Here is a 20,734-nt window from a genome sequence, read left to right on the forward strand (position 1 = left end):
TATGCCAACAGAGGCCACACCCTGTGCTATTCTTATCTGAAATGAGGGGACTGATGGGAGAAGCACCAGGGTGCCCTCAGCTTTAACATTTTATGGTTCCATGATTTCTACGAAATCCACTGAAGTGCCCCTGAGAACAGGCTGTGCCTTGCCATAGAACCTGGAGCCCTGGATTGTAATGTTCATGCCCCAGGCCTCCAGAAAAGCAGCATTTGTATAGTTAGCTGAGGCCCCAGGTCAGTCCTATCTTAGTGTGGTTATAGGGTGTGACTCAGTTGTGTGAGCCCTGGACAGGGTGTTCAGGAGGCCATCAAGAGCCACATGCCCTTGAGCAAATCAGTTAACATTGCTGGTTATTTATTCATAAAAGCCATTTAAAGGAAACCTACCCTCCAAATGCATATGGCCATGTCAGGATCCAGTTAGTTACCACATTTGGAAACACTCTGCCAGTACCCCTCCTGAGGGGTCCATCACTCTTATGAGAGGCAAGTAGCCAGGTGCAGCCTAGAGTGAAGGCAGAGGCAATTTTATGGTCTCTTTCTTATACTAAGGACTTAGACTATAGGGTGGCCCCTAGGGACAAACCTGGATGCCATCCCCCGTCTACTGTGGACAAGTTCATCCTTCTCAGAGGCCATGGCCACTGGCTTCCTTCATTCCCCTGGTTCTCAAAATAGCCTTCTCCCCAGGTCTTCCTTTGGCATCTTGTCAGGAAGGCATTTATAAGCCCAGCCTGGGTGAAGCTGACACATCTACCCAGCATCCTTTGATCTCTCCTATCCTGTGGATGGCCTTGAAGAAAAATCCATAGCAGAATGCTTTTTTGGGTATAACTGTGTAGGGTGGGTGGCCTAGAGGCTTCTCAGGGTTCTAGAGAATGGGGTCCTAATCCTACTATGCTGCCTGTCAGGGCAAAGCCATTATGGGAAAGGACTGGGGAGGCTTTCAGGAGGCAGGAGAGGTGGCTGTCAAAACCAATCCTCAGGAGGTAATTGGGTGGGTGGTGGAGTGGGTGCCATCTGCTACCAGACTCACTTTGGCACAGCTGCAGTTCCATGTCCTCACACAGTTTCCTATGCTCCCCCCATACCCAATACACACACAATGGTTGGTCAGATGCAAGCACCTGAGACATGCTAAGTCAATCAAAGTACTTTCCTAGAATTATTGCAACTGGAAATGAGGGAAAATCTAAGATACTTTTCTGGTAGCTGAAGCTGAGGAATGTGACCCATGGGAACCATTGGCCTCTGTGTTTTCTGCCCTGGCAATAGACTTAGGTCTGCCCTGAGAACTGGGCCACTGTGGAGGGAGGAAGGGAGAAGAAGAGAGTGATCCAGAGACAGAGAGCTAGAGGAGGACATTGCTGATAGAGCTGAGGTAGCAGGTCCCATTGGTCCCTAACCACACCATTGAACTTCCCCAATTATGATGTCCAAGTCTTCCTTGAATTTTGTAAACCAATATATTTTCTTTTTGCAGAATAGAATTCAAACTGTTTTTTATGAACTTTATAACTGAGAACATCCTCACTAACCTAATAGTCTGGAGAAGCCACATTCTCTTCTCTTCTCTTCTCTGTCCCCCCTCCCTCCAAACATATATGCAAGTGCATGTTCATCTACATACATACAAATTTTCTGAGTTATTTGGAGTAAGTTGCCCCTTTACTTGTAAGCACTCCAATTTGCTCCTAAAAACAAGAACATTCACTTAAACATACACAGTGCAATGATCAGAATTTGAAACCAACATAAATATGTTATGTAAGACATCTTAATTTTCCCCACTTGTTCCAGAATGCAGCTATCCACTATACAGAACCACTGTGAGAACTATTGAGTATAAGCCAATGGTCTCACCCCTAGCTACACAGTAGAATCACCTGGTGTGAAGAGGAGCTTTTCAAAAATTGAAGTGTCTGGGTCTTACTTATTGTTTGGGGTATGTTTGTGTCACTGAGCATTAAAAGAAAAAAGCCTAGATTTCTCTAACACACAGTTACTCTAATTGTTAACAGTAACCTTTGATTGAAGCCAATAACGGTTGCTTTCTTCCATTTATTTCTTATTTGTCAATGATTAATTTGGGGTGGGTGTAATAGGTTGAGTAGCGTTCCCTACTCCTCCCTCAAAAGTTTGTGACCTTATTTGGAAATAGGGTTTTAGTTGGGATGAGGTCATATTGGATTATGGTTAGCCATAAATCCAATAAGGTGTACTTCTAAGGAGAGGGAAGTTTGAAGACACAGAAACACTAGGTAAGAAAATCTTGTGATAGTGGAGGCAGAAATTGGAATGATGCAGCTACAAGACAAGGCATGTTAGAGACTTCTGGAAACCACCAGAATCTAGAAAGAGGCAAGAAAGAATTTTTTCCTATAGCCTACAAAAGGGACAAGGAGCTGCTGACACTTTGACTTCAAGCTTCTGCCTCCATATATCTGAGAGAATAAGTTTCTGCTGTTTACCATACTCAGTTTGTGGTTATTTAGATGGCAGCCCCAGGAAACCAATACAATAGCCATGGGACGTAGTTAAACCAAGGTGATCCAAAGGCAGTTCTACTGGGTCATTTATTTGACAACTTTTCCTTGCTAGTAAAAAGATTCAGTCAGTGTGGTAGTCTTTAGTGATGGCTGGAAGAATTTTTGGATCTTCCTGCTCTGAGCACCTGGGAAAATTATATTTTTCTGGTCTTTGGAGGTAGGTGTGATATATGAACAGATTCTTCTGGCATCTTCTGAGATAGGCTAGATTATGTGTGTCACTTCTGGTGTCCTTTACCAGCCAGTGGGGGAAGTGACTCATGCTACTGCACTGAGATGCAGTGACTAGTGATGTATGGGTGTTCAGATTATCAGGGCGCAGGTGTAAGGAGGTGGCTTGCTGGGAAATGGGATCCCTAAAATCCAAATTAGATTGGGATCAAGTTAGATTTTTTTGATTCTACCCTTGCCACAGAGACAAGGGCATAAAACTAAGTGTCTTGAGTTATAATGGGTCTTCATTGTTTAAAAAAAAACACTTTTCATGTTTATCTTTTACTAATAGAACTTGAGATGCAGTTGCCTTTGCCTCTTCCAACCCCAAAGTTCCCTGAGCTCTTTATTCCATTCCATGCCCATTTGCAAACCTAATCTGTCTTTTCTAAACCCATTTCTTGCTTATAATGCCTTGACAAACAAGCAATGACACCCAACACTCAATGCTCCCAGTGTGTTTTCAGTATCTTCTCCTGGAGCCCACTAGACATGCTATCAGTCAGTAACAGTTTTTTTTTTTTTTTTTCCTCAGATGTCTGCCACTGCAGTTGAACTGTCTTCCACCCAGCTTTGGCCAACAGCATCCTCCTTGCCCCTCTTTGTCCCTAAGTCAGTGCCCATACTTTGATTTTTTAAAATTTATTTCAGCAGCAACATTTTTCCAGTGTCTTCTACCATAGGCTAGGTAAAAAGAACTTTCAAAAAAAAATCTTAGTGACTTATAACAACAGTTTCCTTACTCAAGCTGCATGCACTGGAAGGTAACTTAGTCACCTATCTTTACAGTTGGTAGGTCTCTGGGTAAAGAGGAACCACATTCTGACTTGATGCAAAGACAACCATACCTCACCAGAGATCTTGGACTTGATGTGATGGTGGTGTGGGACCTTGGTTGCCTCCCTAGAGGAGAGGAGAGTGTATTTTGCCTGTGAAAGGAAGAGGATGACAGAAGGGCAGGTTTAGTAGTCACTAGCACTGCTCACAGATTGTTTGGAGTGTTGACCTTTTGGACATGACTATGATGGTACTTCCTCTCCTCCACGGTCAGTAGTGAACTGCTCTGTCTAGTGGACCTGTTTCTGTTCCAGCTGGAAATTATAAAAGCTCCTATGGCCACACAGTGGTGGCAGCTTTGTTAGGCAGGACCTGGAATAGGAAGACATAAGCAGAATCTCCAGATAGCATGAATGAGAAATAAACTCTTGTCCTTGTAAGTTCTAAAATTTGAGGGCTGCTTATGACCCAGCATATGTGGAGTCACTTGGGATTGTTTGTCACAACAATCCTATTCTGACTGAAATAGAAGGAAATGCTCCCCTCTGCTTGGCATAGTGTGGTGTTTTAGGCTGCAGTATTCATCTTATGACTAAGAAGACACAAGTGGAAAAAAAAGATAAAGTTAACATAGATGGAGATGGCGGAGTAGAAAGATAGAACCTAGGCCACCGACTGAGCCTTGGGAACTCTCCTACCTCTGGGCTTCCTGTTTTGTGGGAAAACAAGGGTCTTACTCATTGCCTTTGGTTGGAGTTGTTATTTGCAACCCCACCAGATGGTGTGATAGAATAACCCACAAAAGTCGTTCCTATCCTAATCCTCAGAACTTGAGAATATGTTGTCTTATCTGGCAAAAGTGACATTGCTGATGTGACTAAGTTAAGGACGTTGATAGGAAAAGAACCTTGAATTACTCAGATGCAGCGAGAGAACACTGGAGGAGCACAGACTCCCTGAACAGCTCTTTGCACCATGTCCAGGGAGCAGCTTTAGAGAAGGGTACGTTCAAGGGAGGGAGGGGACAGGCAGATGAGGAGGGAGGAGTGGAGATAAAAGAGGACGTGCGCTCTGAGTCCCCTCAGGCTTGGAGCTAAGAGAGGAAGCCTAGGGAAAAAGCTAGCGGCCAGGCGCGCGATGGAGCTGGCGCCGGACCTGGGACTTGGGGATTCGTCCCTGCATCGCTACCTGGACGGCGAGTTCTGGAGCCTCAAGAATGAGCTGCGCGAGCTCCTGGGCAGTTGCCCGCTCTTCAGGCACAGGTACAGAGCTGAGCCGCGGCTGCCACTCCTGCGGGGATCCGGGTCGCGTCCCAGCGTTCCAGCGGGTATAGCTCCGCAGCCTCCCGCGAGGACGAGGGCGGTGGTGTGGGATGCTTCTTAATGGCACGCCGAGTCCTCATCTCTGCGGGTGATGGGCTCTCCTCCCCAGGTGTGTGCGTCGCGCCTCCAGCGCTCAGTTCTACTGGAAGATTCAGAGCGAATGCCTTGGCAGACGCTCAGTTGAGACAGTCGAGGCTCCAAGGATTGCCCCTGCTTCTAAACCAGTTTCTTGAGTTCTGAGCCAATGGCATCCAACCTGTGGTGGGGAGAAGGGCATCCCAGAGATGGGATGCTGCTGTAGTGTGTCTCGGTGTCGCTGGCTGGGGCAGACTCCCAGGGTCCTCTTTGTTCAGGTGTGCCAAGTGGGCAGCTGAACAGCAGCAGGGGCACATTGGTTATAGGGCTGGGGGTGGGAAGGGGATCAGATCTACGATGTCATTTGATACCACCACAGCCCTGAGACAGAGGGGTTGGTGCAACTCAAATGTACTGTGGAAGAAATGGCTCAGTCACCCAGCACTGCATCGCATTGTGGGCCCTTTCTTCTGTGTTCTGAGACCTCATTTCAGGCAGTGAGAAAAACCCAGTTAGAGCTACTTTGGAGTCTGCAGAGGAAAGCCCAGATTAAAAATGTCAGTATGGGGTTAGAGGCAAGGCTCAAGTGGTAGAGTGCCTGCCTGGCAAGCTCTTGGCCCTGAGTTCAAACCTCAGTACCTGAGGAGGGGAGGGCGCAGGGAGAATGAAGTGGGTGGAGAAACCCAGTAGGGAGACGAGGCAGGAGGATTGGGATTTTGAGGCCCAGCAGGGGCAAAGTTAGACCCTATCTCAAAAACAAAATACAAAAACATAAGGGCTGGGACATGACTCAAATGGTGGAGCACTTGCCTGGAGTGCCTGAGGCCCTGGGTCGCCAAAGTCAAGGTGTGCTTGGAGAAGAACCTAGGGTTCCTTCACTGGGGTTACCTAGTGGGAAGGTAGGGGTTTAGAGATCTTGAAAAGTGAGAGGTGTAGGGTGGAGGATAGGTCCTTGAATGTCTCCCTCACTTTTTATCCCCGTTCTCTCTCAAATAGTTTTTTAAGTCATGGTTCTCAAAGTGTGGTAGAGGGATCCTTGTGGATACCCAAGACCATTTCAAGAGGCTCTGTGAGTTCAAATTTATTTTTTAAGAAATAAAAAGATGTTACTGGCACTTTTGACTCTCATTCTCTCACGAAAGTACAGTAGCAGATTCCAGAGACTACATGATGTGTAGCATTCTAACAGATTAAATGTAGAAGCAGATATGAGAATCCACCTGTCTTCTCTTAAGACAGACATTAAAGAAATTTATAAAAATGCCAAACAATGATGTTCTCCTTAATTTTGTTTTGTTTCGGAAAACAGTTATTTTCAAAAACATGCTTAGTGGATTTATTACTGTTACCCCACCCCCATAAAAAAGTTTTTTGGGAGCTAGTGGAATGGTTCAAGTGGTTCAGTACTTGACTAACAAGCATGAGGCCATGAGGCCCTGAGTTCAAGCCCCAGTACTGCCAAAAACAGAAAAAAAAAGTTCTTTTTGGGGATCTGACTTAAGAGTGCAAAAGCCCTTTATACATGTATCTGCTCCTATATTACTCAGTCTTCTGAATTTATTTCTGGGCTGTTGGCTCTTTGCCTTTTCAATGTAGATAAATGCAGTTTAAAATGTGAACAGACTTCTAAGATCCAAACCACTAATTTGGGCCAAGTAGAAGACACTTGTTTGTGAGTTGCACCACTACTTTAGGACAGAGATAAAAACAAACCTGCACTGCAGAACCAGTGGCCTGCTGACTTCTTGTGTGACCCACAAGAAGTGACCCACATTGGGTGTTTTCTTTTCTCCTTACTGAGCTTATGACTGACAGTGTAGCTCAGTGGTAGAGCACTTTTCTAGCAGGTATGAAACCCCGGGTTCGATTCTTAACATTGCAGGAAAAAAGAACCTAAAAAAATGAGGATAATATTTGTGCCACTTAGTTGTTGTGAAGCATAAATAAGAAACTATTGGGTAGGCATTCAGGAAATGCTGGTTGTGGTATCATACACACACACACACACACACACACACACATGAAAAAGACAGAAATTTCATTACTTAACAAAACACCTTTGTCATTCCTTGTATTTCTTGTTTATTTACTTCATAATTTCAGAGTTGCTATAATAACATAGACAACATTTTGTATTCTTTTTTTCCAGATGGTTAAAGATTCTGTTATTATTTAAAAGTTCACATTGTACTGTCAGATTTAATCTTATTTGGGTTAGATAACAGTGATCTTATTTCTGGATGTTTTAACATTCTGTTAATGTAAAATGCTTCATAGAAGACCAGAAATAAAATAATAAAATAAATAAATAAAACTGTCTATTCACCAAGGCTGCATTAAGCCTCCTGTGACTAGTCCCCACCCCCACCCCCACTCCTAATGGGCCTTTGAAGTTAAAGTAGGCATTGAGAGTGGTGAGGTTTGTGGTAGTATAGTGGGATGTTTGTATAGTGTCAGTCACTCTCAGGACATAAGAGCCCATAAAACAGTTTCTTTCCAAAAGGAATGAAGTTGTGAAATTTCCTATGACTGTTGACCTCCTCAGAACACAAGTTCATTCCAGACCCAGGAAGTGGGCATAGCCCAGGGCTGCTTTCTTGAGTAATGGCTTCCCTCTCTCTCGAAGACTTGCCAGGCACAGTCCTCATTTTTCACTCCATTAGAGTCTAGATTCTGGGAATGCCCTGGGTTGCTGAGGGCCATCCCTGCCCTACTGTGCATACTATGTGTCTTTTTTTGTAAAAACAAGAAAATTCTGGGTGACTATGATTTGGATATAGTTTACATCCCCCAAAGGATTCATGTGTTGGAAGCTTAGCCCCTATAGTGTTGATATTAAGAGGTGGGAGGCTTTTGAGAGTTGAAGTCTAGAGGGAGGTCACAGACTGGACTTTCCCCATTCTTTGGCTTCCTGCCTTTCCATGTGGTTTCCTTCTCTCACTCTTGTGATGCCATCTGCCGTGAGATTTTTTTTTTTGCTAGAGGTGAGCAGAAGCCTGCACCATGCCCTTGAACCTCCAGAACTGTGAGTTTTATAAAGTACCAAGTTTTAGCTATTTTGTTATAGTAACAGAAAAATGACCTATTTTAAGGCTCCTCAGAGTTTGCAGGGAATGGAAAAAACAATATTGAAGATGAGATAAACTTTCAAAACATTAGTGACTTTGTTTATTTACAAATGAAGGCTCTCTTGTGAGGTCTTACTGGTAGTGGATGTGCTCACCCATGGTTGCAATATACATCCCTCAGCCAAACAACTTAAATGGTTTTGGTCCCCCTCCAAGACCTTCCTCAAGGCTCCCTTCTGCTGCTCCCAGATGCTTCCTTCTCCTCTTCTTTTTTCTTTTCTCTAAAGTAGTTCAAATTTTTCTTCCTCATTTTTTTCATGTTTAGTTTTTTTCCCCTTCAGTCTTAGTTATCCACACAAATGTTCTATGAACACATTTTCACTGTGCAGAATCAATAATATGGAGAATTTGAAAGCTTCCTACAATGTCCCCTTCCACAATCATTTTTTTAAATTGTGGTAAAATACGCAGAACATAAAATTTACCATCTCAACCATGTTTAAATTTGCAGTCAGTGGCATTAAAGACATTCATGTTGTTGGTCAGCCATCGCCACTATCCATCTCCAGGACATTTTCATCTTTCCAGACTGAAACTCTGTCCCCATTACTTCCTCCCCCAGAACCCCACGACCAGAATTCTACTTTCTTTTCCTCTAAATTTGACTACTTTAGGTACCTCATGTGAGAGGAATCATACAGAATTGTCTTTTTGTGACTGGTTTATTTAACTTTCCATAATGTCTTCAAGGTTTGTCCACATTGTAGCATATATCAGAAATCTTCCCCTTTTAGGGCCAAGTAATATTCTGTTGTAGGTGTATATCACATTTTACTTATGTATTCATTGGTTGATGGACATTTGGCCCTCAAACCACTTCTATTACATTAGCATGGTTGTTTACTTCTGTTTTTCTATGAGTTCATATATGCATGTGAACATTATTTTCTTATATGCATAGGATCTTATTATGTATCTTATTCTACAGCTTACTCTTTTAGAATTTCACTTTTTCATTGATGTAATTTGTGAACATACTTAATAAAATTTTACTGTGAGGTTTGTAATGAGAAGCACCACCTGCCACCCTCCTCTTTGTCCTTCATTTCCTTTCCTCACGGGCAACCCTCTCAATGCTTTTGTCTTATTTTTCTGTTATTTAACTCCATATTCCTAAATAACTGTGGCAATGACCACTGTTTTGTGTGTGTGCATGTGTGCATGTGAGTGTGTGTTCTGGGAACTGAACCCAGGATCTCATTCATACTAACCATACGTTCTACCATTGCACTACACCTTTGTCCGCCCCCCTTTCTGATTACAGAGTCTTACTGTTACAGAAAATTAAGATTTCTTGTGGTAGTACCACTTTCCCATAAATCATATCCAGTGCTTATATTGTTACAGCTATATTGTAATTGATATTCCTACTCAGACCCCGTAACTATCATATTTAATTTCCTTTATGTTATAACCTTTTGATTTCTCTGGAGATAACCATTATATCCTGTATTCATTTGTTTAGTTTCCTATATACCCACCACTTACTGACCTTAGCACTAGATAGATGCAAGTTGGAACAGATCTGTCACAGAACAGTTGCACTCATCTCAGTATGGCCAAACCTGTCAGGTGAGTAGCAGTTCCACTGTGTCTGGCCCTCCATGGACACATTCATCCTGGAGGCCTTCTATGGCCTTCTGCTGGGCTGGCTGTCTCTGCATCTCCTCTGCCATCAAGTCACTGTTCTCCTAGGCTTTCTCTTTCTTAGCTACACTCTGTAGAGAATTAGAGATGGCAACAAATTCTTCATTGCTACTCCATTGGGAGGTGTGGTTTGTGTTACCTATTCTTGAATCTGGGTGCTTTGTGACTGTTTTGGCCAACAGGATATGACTGAAGTGACAGTGTGCCAGTTTCCATGCTTAGTCCTGGTACCTTTCACTTTTTGTTTCATGCTGTGAGGAAGCCCAAGCAGGTCCATTAGAGAGGCTATGTTGAGACAGGTAAAAAGATGCTAACATACCCAACTGCTCCAGCCCCCAGCTATTCTGAACTGGGACCCCAGACACTGGGAAGTGGAGACAAGTCATCTTGACTTGTTTCCTGTCTAAATTTCTCATAGAAAGAATAGTGAATTAGAATAGTAATACATTATTAGCCAGGCATGGTAGCACATATCTATAATCCCTGAATGCTGGGATCATGAGTTTGAGACCAGCTAAGCTACATAGCAAGTATGAGACAACACAGAGAGCCAAGACTACATAGTGAGACTCTGTCAACAAAATGAAATAAAAACAAAACCAAGCTATTAAACAAAAACTCCCACACTCTGGTTTAAGCTGGTAAGTTTTTGGGTATATTCTTACATAGCCATAGATAACCAGAACAAGCTCTCATCTAATAACTTCTTGACAAAGGGTTCCTGGGAATCAACTTTTTGAGACTTAAAGTTTCATGTCTGAAAATGTTTCAACTGTTCATTGACTGAAAATTTATGTGGGTATAGACCTCTAGATTGGAAATAAAATTTCCCTTAGGATTTTAAAGGCATCACGTCATTGCTTTCTAATATCCAACAATACTGCTGTATACAAATATATACAAATATGACTCCTTCTGTAATATCTCTAAATATGACTTTTTTCCTTCCCTCCCTTCTGGAAGCTTTGAAAGTTTTTTTTTTTCACATTGGTGTTGTGGAATTTCAGGATAGGATGTCTTTCATTGTGTTGGGTATCCTTTTAATATGGAAACTTGGGTTCTTGAGCTGTCTGCACTGATTTCTTTTCTAGAACTCCCCTTGCTCAAATGTTGGAACTCATAGTCTTGTTTCTAATTTTTTTATCCATCCTTTCTTCTTTTCTACCTCTTTGTCTTTTTGCTCTACTTCCTGAGAGATTTTCTCAACTTTACCTCCCAACTCATCTAGAGTTTTTTCTTTTTTAGTATCTGCTTCCATATTTATAGTTTCTAAAAGTTCTTTGTTTCCTCTTTTATAGCATCTGTTTTTATTTTCTGGTTATAAAATAGCTTATTTCTGAAAATAGTTGATGGTAGTTTTTTTTTTTCAGGTCTTCTTTTCTAATTTGCTCTTTGTCTCTGGTTCCTTTTCCCCATTTGTACTTTTCACCTCTGTCTTTTGTTTGAGACTTTCATTATATGTCTACTCAACCTGGGTGTTTGTACACAATATGAGCAAAATGAGTAATAAGAGCAAAAGGCTGATTGCGAACAGGAAGGGTTTGCTGGCCACAGACTTCCTTGAGCACCGAGTAATTTTTGTTAGGTCAGTATTAGTGTTTTGTTTTGGATAGGGTTAATTTTTCCAGTAGTGAATCTTTCAGTCAAAGAAAGAGGTGGGTGGGTGGAGAATGAGAGACATGTCCTAAAATTGGCTGCCTGGGATCAGGGAGCCAAGCAAGGGAAAGGACTGTGAGTAGAGCTGCTGGGAGAAGAGGTTCTTGCCTTAGACTGGTTAGAAAACCAGGCATCTTTCTCAAGACCCTGCACTTCCATTCACTGGGCTATAGGGAAGGATCTATTTTAGGCCTTTTGGGCCATCTGTTCCCTGTATTTTCACATTTTTTTTTCTGTACCTGTTTTCAAATCTCCCCTTTTTATAAGGACACAAGTCATGTTGGGTTAGGACCCATCCTACTGACCTCATTTAAAATTGATTACTTTTGTAAAGATGCTTCCTCCAGATTCTGTACTGTTTTGAGGTACTGAGGGTTAGGACTTCACAATATATGAATTTGGGGTAGTGAGACACAATTGAACCCATAATAGGTTGTAAGTGTTACAGAGTGAGGACAAGAAGTTGTGTGTGTGTTTGAATAAAACATAGTTTTATATATTTAGGTAGAAACTCCTTACCTTTGACTTCAATTAGAAAGTTACTTCTTGAGAAATGCTGTATCCCCAAATTCAGCTGGGTGGTTGTCATCAAATCAGATCTCAGAGAGGCTTGCTGAATAAATGAGCAGGAATGAAATTGAAACTCTCAGGGCTGGAAGGGACTCATAAGAAATTTAGTCCCACCAATCTTGTATGTGTAGTTTCCTTCCATGTTCTTGCATGCAATGCTTAGAGAAAATATACTGAAGGATAGAGAGAGAGTGGTGGGCTGGTAGCATACCAACTGTCTCCCCCTGGGGATGGGAGAGGAGAGAGGCAGAGAGATTCTTGCACTTTTTTTTTTTTTTTTTTTTTGCTAATTACTCACAAACCTGCAAAGGATGCCCTTTTCCTAGATGTCTCTCAGACTCTGTGTCTCCTACTGGGTAACAGAGAGACCTTTAGCAGGGCTTTCAGTCCTGTAAAGAAGCACAGCATAGAGTGGGGAGAATCACTGGGGATAGCTGTTGCTATCTTATGTATATCCACCAGCTAAAATCATGACAATAGTTGAATTAAAAACAGAACAAAGTATGTTTTTGATATGAACAATTAGATAAAGTCTCTTTAAATATTCAGAAAGCCTCTTCTCCCAGACCAGGCATCAAGACAATTAAGAGTGCTGTCTTGTGCTGTATTCTTCATGGGACTTTGCTAAAGAGTATTGTCATTGTTGTAGATTATTGTCCTCAACCTGAAAAAAATTGTACACTAAAAGAAGTATTGTAATTATACATGTAGAAAGCTTTCCTTTCTTCCCTGTTTACCATAGCAAAGACGTGTCATCAATCTTAGAGTCCATTAATGAATGAGTGGATAAAGAAAATATGGTATAAGTACACAGGGGAAAATAGTCTTTAAGAAGAAGGGAATTCTGTTATTTGTAACAACATCGATAAACTTGGAGGACATTAAGCTAAGTGAAATAATCCAGGCACAGAAAAACTAATATCTCATGAATTCATTTATATATAGAGCCTAAAAAAGTTAACCTCATAGAAACAGAGGGCAGAATCATGGCCACCAGCAATTGAGGATGGTGGTGGGTGGATTGGGAGGGTACTTGGCCATAGAATATAAAATTTCAACTAGAAAGAGTAAGTTCAGGAGATCTACTAACAACATGGTGACTAGAGTTAATAACAATGTGTTGTATAGTTGAAAATTGCTCAAAGAGTAGATTTTAAATGTGCTGGCGTGCGTGCGGGACTGATACATTAATTAGCTTGACTTAGTCATTTCATAATATGTACATATATCCAAACATCTTTTTGCATACCATAAATATATATAATTCTCATTTGTCAATTAAAATTTTATTGAGCATGTACTCTGTTTGAGACATTCTTTTCAGTGTATTAACTATTTTGCTTTTAAAACATCACTAAGAATTTGGCACTGTTATTTTCTCAGTCCTCCAGATGAAGAAATGCAGACATACAGATATTGATTAACTTGCTCTAAATCACCAGCAGGTAGGTGGGAGAGACAAGATCCAAAGGGCATGTTCTGGACTCAGAGTCCTCGCCTTGACCACTGACTGCTCAGCCCTGGAGGGGTATGCCCTGTTAGGTCAGTGGGCCTCCTAGGGTAGTAGGGAATGTGTAGGTGTGTTTGGAATTTCACCATGAGAGGGGATGATGTTGGCAGTTACTGCTTCCTATGGGTGTGAAGTGGTCATTCAACAAAGACTGTCCTATCCTGCCCCAAATGTGGGCCCACTGAGAAACACTGGGAGTGTCCCAGCCTGTTTCAGGGAACCCCCATGATGACATCCTTGCAATAAATCTTTGGGCAAATAGCTTCTTTCCCCCAACTCCCTCCTTCCCTCTCTGCCTTCTTCCTTTCTTCTCTCTCTTCCTTCTTATCTTCTCTCTTTCTGAGAAGAGGTGACATTCACATAACATACAATTAACTATTTTAAACTTTACAATTCAGTGGCTTTTAGTGTATTCACAATGTTGTGCAACCATCATTTCTGTCTTGTTCCAAAACTTGTTCATCACCCCTGAAAAAATAAAAATAATTCTGTACCTATTAAATAATCACTCCCTGTTTCCCCTACACTCCCTTGTCTGGCAACCGTGAATCTACTTCCTGTCTCTATGGATTTGCCTATTGTGAACATGTCATATAAAAGTTTGTAATTGGTGGCCTGTGTCTGGCTTCTTTCACTTAGGTTAATGTTTTTAGATTCATTCAAGTTGTAGGACTTCTACACCTATCAACTATGGAATATCAGTCCTTCGTTTCTTTTTATGGTTGGATGTTATTGTGTTGTGTGTATACCTCAGGCAGATTGTTTCCTATTTTAAAAGTATAGCTCTTTTTCTCTCACCCAAGTCAAGCAATTTTATCTGGTTGGTTTTGTTCCAGACCATGGGGGAGAGGGAAGCGGATCTGGGCCTATTTTTTCCTTTTTAATATAGTTTTATTATATTTTTGAATTCTCATACATTAATAATATGAGAGGATGTCATTGTGGTAATTCTATACATGCATACAGTGTACTTTGAACAAGTTCACCTCCTCCATTACATTCTCATTCCCCTTTCCTCCTGCCCCCCATTTTCAAACAGCATTTGATGGGGTGCATTATGCATATATATATATTTATATATAGTACTTCCATGCTCTTTCCCCTTAGTGTCTTTCCCTCCCTCCTTCCCACTCCTACTGATTCCCCCTGACACTGTTCCTCTTTCACATTCATATCTCATTATTATTATCATTTTAGGACTAGGTTCCACAAATGAGCGAGAACATGCTATATTTGGCTTTTTGAACTTGGCCTATCTCAATATGATAATCTCCAGTTCCATGTATTTTCCTGCAAATGACAATTTAATTTTTCTTTATGGCTGAGTAATATTCCATGACATACATATGTGTATGTTCATATATTATGTGTATGTATATATATTCTATGTATATATATATATATATTTACATATTTGTGTGTGTGTGTGTGTGTGTGTGTGTGTGTGTTTTATCCACTCATTTATTGTTGGGCACCTTGTTGATTCCACAGCTTGGCTATTGTGAAGACAGCTGCAATAAACATCAGTGTGCAGGTATCTCTCTTTCTTATATGTTGATATATATTTGGATATATACCAAAGTATAATATGGGGTCATAAGGTAGGTCTGTTTGAGGAGACTCCATACTGATTCCCATGTGGTTGCACCAGTTTACATTTCTACCAACGGTATGTGCGGGTTCCTTTCCTCCCTGTATCCTCACCAGCATTCATTGCTGTTTGTTTTCTTGATGATTGCCAGTCTGACTGAGGTGAGATGGAATTTTAGTGTAGTTTTGATTTGCATTTCTTTTATGGCTAAAGATGTTGAACATTTCTTCATGTATTTATTTATTTATTTGGTGGTTCTGGGGTTTGCACTCAGATCTTTGTACTTTCTAGGCAGGTGCTGCACTGCTTGAACTATGGCTCAGCTCTTTTTGCTCTGGCTATTTTGGAGATATGCTCTCACATTTTGCCCAGACCAATCTGGACCTCCATCATCCTATTTTATGCTTCCTGGTGGAATGACAATTGCATGGCACCATGCTCGGCATTTGTCTGTTGAGATAGGTTCTTACAAGCTTTTTAGTGTGGGCTGGCCTGAAAGTTCAATCCTCCCCATCTCAGTCTCCTGTATAGTTTGGAAGGACAGATACATTTCCAGCTATTGGTTGAGATGGGGTCTCACAAACTTTTTTGCCCAGTTGGCCTTGAACCAGGATCCTTCCAAGTACAGGTGCACAGCTTTTGTGCATTTATTAGCCACTTGCATTTCTTCTGAGAACTGTCTCTTCAATTCATTTGCCCATTTATTAATTGGATTATTTTCTCTTTTGTGGTTTAGTTTTTTGAGACCATTGTATATTATAGATATTAATCCCTTATCCATTGTATAGCTGGTAAAGATTTTGTCCCATTTTGTGGGTTGTCTCTTGATTCTGGTAATTGTTTCTTTTGATGTGCAGCAACTTTTTAATTTGGTACTGTCCCATTTGTCACTTGTTGCTCCTATTTCTTGGGCCTTTAGAGTCTTATTCAGAAAATAATTACCATGCCTATATGTTCTAGAGTTTTCCTTTTTTTTTTTCCTGTAATAGCTTTAAAGTTTTAAGCCTTACATTAAGATCTTTGATCCATTTGGAGTTGATTTTTGTTCAGGGTAAGAGGTAGGGGTCTAGTCTCATGTAGATAACCACTTTTCGCAGCACCATTTGTTATAGGGGCTATCTTTTCTGCAGTGTATGTTTTTGACTCCTTTGTCAAAGATCAGATGGTTGTAGCTGTGTGGGTGTATTTCTGGGTCTTCTATTCTGTTTCATTGATCTTCATGTTTGTTTTTATGCCAGTATCATGCTGTTTTTGTTACTATGGCTTTGTAGTGTAATTTGAAGTCTATTATTATTATATTTCCAGTGTTGCTCTTTTTGCTAAGGATTACATTTGATATCCAGGATCTTTTATGCTTCCATATGAATTTTAGGATTGATTTTTCCATTTCTGTGAAGAATGATGTTGTGATTTTGATGAACATTGCATTGAATCTGTAGATTGGTTTTGGTAGTATGGCTTTTTTTATGGTATTAATTCTGCCAATCCATGAACATGGGAGGTTTTTCCATCTTCTCGTATCTTCTTCAATTTCTTTTTCTAGCTTTTGTGGTTTTCGTTGTAGAGGTCTTTCACCTCCTTAGTTAAGTTTATACTTAAGGTTTTTTTTTTTTGAGGTTATTGTGAATGGAATTGTTTTCCTGATTCTTTTCTCATCCTGTTCATTGTTGGTATATAGAAAGGCTACTGATTTTTGTATGTTGATTTTATATCCTGCTATGTTATCAAGAGTCTTGGTGAGGAAAGCCAGACCGAGGTCACTGGGGTGCTGCTAAACCTCTGTGGGTCACCAGAATCCTTGGTTAACTAGAGTGGAGGCAGGGCTGAAGGTCAAGTGTGCCTTCCAGAGTACTTTCCATCCTTCTTTGTAGGTTAGCCCCATAGATGCTGACACTGCGTCACAGAATGTTCCACCCTCAGACCTTGCTTCCTGCCTCTGCTAAGCCTAAGAACCTTGACAGAGAGGAAGAAAGAGAGAGAGAGAGAGAGAGAGAGAGAGAGAGAGAGAGAGAGAGAGAGACCACATGAAACAACCTTAAAACCCCTGCTATAAGAAAGACTTTTTACCTCCAAGGGCTCTAGACCCATGGTATGTAGGTAGTTGTATAATTTTTATATTTTATGATTTATTTGGCTATTAAAGATGGTAATAAAGGAGAATCATTGTGAAAAATGTAGATGACTTATAGTCTAGAGGTATGTTCTGATAATTAGAAAGTATATTTGCAAATTTAATTTGTTTAATTCTCTTAAAGAAGATGATAAGACAGCAATAATTTCTTTTGCTTCCACATGAGGCACAGTCCTAGTAAAGTAAGGATTTGTTGCCACATCACATTGCTTCCCAATGGTACATAGTTTTCATTTGGGCACATGCCCCTTGTGGGTTGTATAATTTGGGGAAGGTGAATCAGTCACCTTACTCCCCTTGCCATAGGTATTGTCAAGTAAGCCTGCCTCCCTTCCATGCCCCACCCAGAAAGCCACTCTAGACATGTTGGCCCTCTGGCCACAGGTGTTGGTTTAGGAATGATCATGTGACTTGATTTTAACCAATGAATTGTGAAGGGAAGTTTTATGGATGCTCTTGGGAAAGATGCTTTCTTGCTTATTTGAGGGATCTATCAGAGCTACACACCATCTCATTTTGGACAGGTTGGAGTTTGGATGTGAAGCTGGCCTTGATGCAGCCTGTTTGTCACCATGAGAGAAGCCAGCATTAGGATGAAGTGACCCACAGAGGAGAGTAGAGAAATACCAATTTTTGAGGACATCCTTGAGCCACAGAGTCAAACTGCTCCAAGTCATACCTCCCTGACAGTAAGTCCCTTTTACTGTTCAAGTGAGTGTGAATTTGTTCTCTGTTGCTTGCCACCAATGCACCCTAGTTAGCATAGATAGCGGCTCTTGTTTCAGTTGCAGAGTCAGAAACACAGCTCACAATAGCTTCAGGTCCAGAGGTTGGAGAACAGGTGCATGGGTGACACTGTTGGAAATACCTGGCTCTATTCTTATCTCATGTCCTTGGAGCTTTGAGTGCATGCCAATAGCTCATCAGGCAGGTAGGAAAAGAATGACACTTTTGGGTTTCTAGACTGGCCCATGCTACCCTCTGACTCAGATGGCCATTGCCTTTCCTCAAAGTGGTCACTGGAGCTAAGAGCAAGGACTAGCTCAGGCTAGTCAGTATCTGCCTACCCTAGAAGGAGAAGGGTTACCAACCATAATGATGTGGTTTGGGGTGAGGGCATGGGCATCTGGTAAAGAAAAACTGGGGTGATGTAACTCAGAGAAGGGACAATGAATGCTGAACAGACAAAAATATTTTCCTCAGTCTCCAGATTATTGTAGTAATTGAAGTAATGTCATGAAATTGAGCCTGGGAAGGCACAGGTTGGGCCCTTGCATTTCTGCCTTAAAATCTCTTGCTGAGATTTTGATTTGAAAATGCTGTGAGAGTTGTTAGAATCAAGATAGAGTCACTTGTTTCAAAGTCTAATCAAGAAATAAATAGGTAAATCTGGAAGCTAAGAAGGAAGTGCCCTCATACACATGTGCCTGTGATAATGACTATTAAGAAGGTTCTCTGAAGGGTTTTTATGCATGCATGCTTGTAAAAAGAACCTTTGCCAAGGACTTACCCAACTGTAGCTTGCCACATGAGTTCTAAGAACAGCTAGTTGAATAGTTAACCAGATGAACAAGAGCACTTGGGTAACACCCTGTCTCTGCAGATGCATTGACATCTGTGATAAGCCTTATGACCAGTGCTTGCCTCTCTCTCTCTCTGCATTGTATGAAACATGGATATATGTTTACTTACTTTTTCAAAAAATCCATGTTTTATTTTATTTTTAAGATGGGTTTCATTATGATAATTTCATACATGCACCCAATGCACTTTAACCATATTTACCCTACTACCCTCTCTTTTCCCCCCTCCTCTTCTATTAGTCCCCTACCCACAAATAACCCCCTTTTATGTTTGTATTATTTTGTTTGTTTTAGATGTAGATTCTGCATATGAGAAAAAACACATTATTTGTCTTTCTGAGTCTGGCTTACTTCACTAAACATGATGATTTCCAGTTCTATTCATTTTCCTGCACATGACATAATTTCATTCTCCTTTATTGTGACCACTATTCTGTTTGTTTCAAACAAATTATGCATATTGTTCATTTTTGCTTTTGAAAGCATCTTCTTGCTTAATCTTTTTGAATATGCCTGGATGGTCCCCATAGCATAGCATACACATCCCAGATTATAGTCCTTTGCTACTCCCATGTAAACTCAGTATTCCTTAGAGAGTCTCTGTTATTTAGGTTGACTGTGGGGAGCAGATTATGAGAAGCTGATGAGAACTTGTCATTAGCACAGCTGTGCCCAATAATCGGCAGACAGAGTTTGGCGTGCCCCAGCTCAGAAGAGAGCTAAGTGCAAAATGCAGCACAGCTGCTTTTCCTAAGTTGTTTAAGTTCAGACAAGTAGAATCGCAGGTTTCTCTTGTTACAATGCCACGCCCCTCCCTGAGAACTGTTGCTCCACCTCCTTGTTTACCACTGGATGTAAAAGATTTGCTGAAGGAGGACATGAAGTTTTTTGATGGGAGTTTGTTTGATGCATGAGGTTTTTTGATGGGAGATTTTTTGATGGGGGAGGGATTGATTGGTGGGCTGCTTGTGAGAATGGCACTGTTAGTGGGCTACTGAGTTATGCTAGAAATTAGAAGAAACATGGGACAGTGCAAGTCTGATGGCACAGTGCAAGTCTGAGCACTGAGACTTTAGGAAAGCTAAAGAAAGATTAAAAAGAACATGGGACAGTGCAAGTCTAAGGACCCAATCTTTAAGAGTTATGCTAATGCAGTTTTTAGATGTGGCTGCTGTTGTTTGTCTGCAAGTCTGACCACCAAGACTTTAAAGGGAACATGGGACAGTACAAATCTAAGGGCAAAGACTTTAAGAGAGATTATGCTAAAGAAAAGCTAAAGAAAACATGGGACAGTGCAAGTCTAAGGAAAGAGACTTTAAAGAATAGAAAAGACTTTAGAAGCAAGGTTTTAAAGAATAGTAAAGATTCAAGGCCTTAAAGAATAAGAGAAAAGAAGCAAAGTGAAAGAAGAGAATAATAGAGTAAGAAAGCAATGAGGCTGCTGTGCATCTCCACCCAAGCACCCAGCACACCTCGGCCCAGCTTTATGCATGTTTGTCTATCGTTTGTCCTTTCTGCATCTCCCATTGCCCCCAATTATGCCAGTTAGGTCAGGAGGACAAGGGAGCGAGAGAAAGCTCGTTCCAATTGACAATGGGCAATACATTTGCTTTTTCTGGTTGGAGCCTTTTTGGCTGATTTCAAAAGAAAATGTTACCTATGCAAGGGATCGGTGTCTGGGTAGAGAGATCAAGGGTCATCAACACCTATTCCTTTCTGCTTCTGGAAGGTCATCAACACCTATTCCTTTCTGCTTCTGGAAATGCCTGCAATTCTGAGGAATTTGTGTCTGTTTGCTACTTAAAACTAGTCTTACTGTATTGAGATAATAAAATTTTGAGCAGCTCTCAGGTTCCTCAAAGGGTTAAGATTCTCTTGCTGCCTCCTATTAGCGTATATAACTTTTAGTTTGCATGGAGTTTTGATTGCATCTCTTCTCTTTATCTTACAACATCAAGTCTAATAGCATTTATACTCTGT

The 20,734-nt window shown here is 41.1% G+C and overlaps 1 protein-coding gene across 1 annotated transcript in view; it reads left to right on the plus strand.

Annotated features, from left to right (window-relative positions):
- Nucleotides 1-3,303: 3,303 nt before the first annotated feature.
- Acoxl (acyl-CoA oxidase like) overlaps nt 3,304-20,734 on the plus strand; it is a 353,884-nt gene continuing 336,453 nt past the window's right edge. Inside the window, exon 1 of the mRNA XM_074050254.1 lies at nt 3,304-4,803. Coding sequence (XP_073906355.1) covers nt 4,679-4,803 — 125 coding nt within the window. The 5' untranslated portion in view covers nt 3,304-4,678. The remainder of the gene's footprint in view (nt 4,804-20,734) is intronic.

This window comes from Castor canadensis, chromosome 12 (genome assembly GCF_047511655.1).
Source record: "Castor canadensis chromosome 12, mCasCan1.hap1v2, whole genome shotgun sequence".
Lineage (NCBI taxonomy): Eukaryota > Metazoa > Chordata > Mammalia > Rodentia > Castoridae > Castor > Castor canadensis.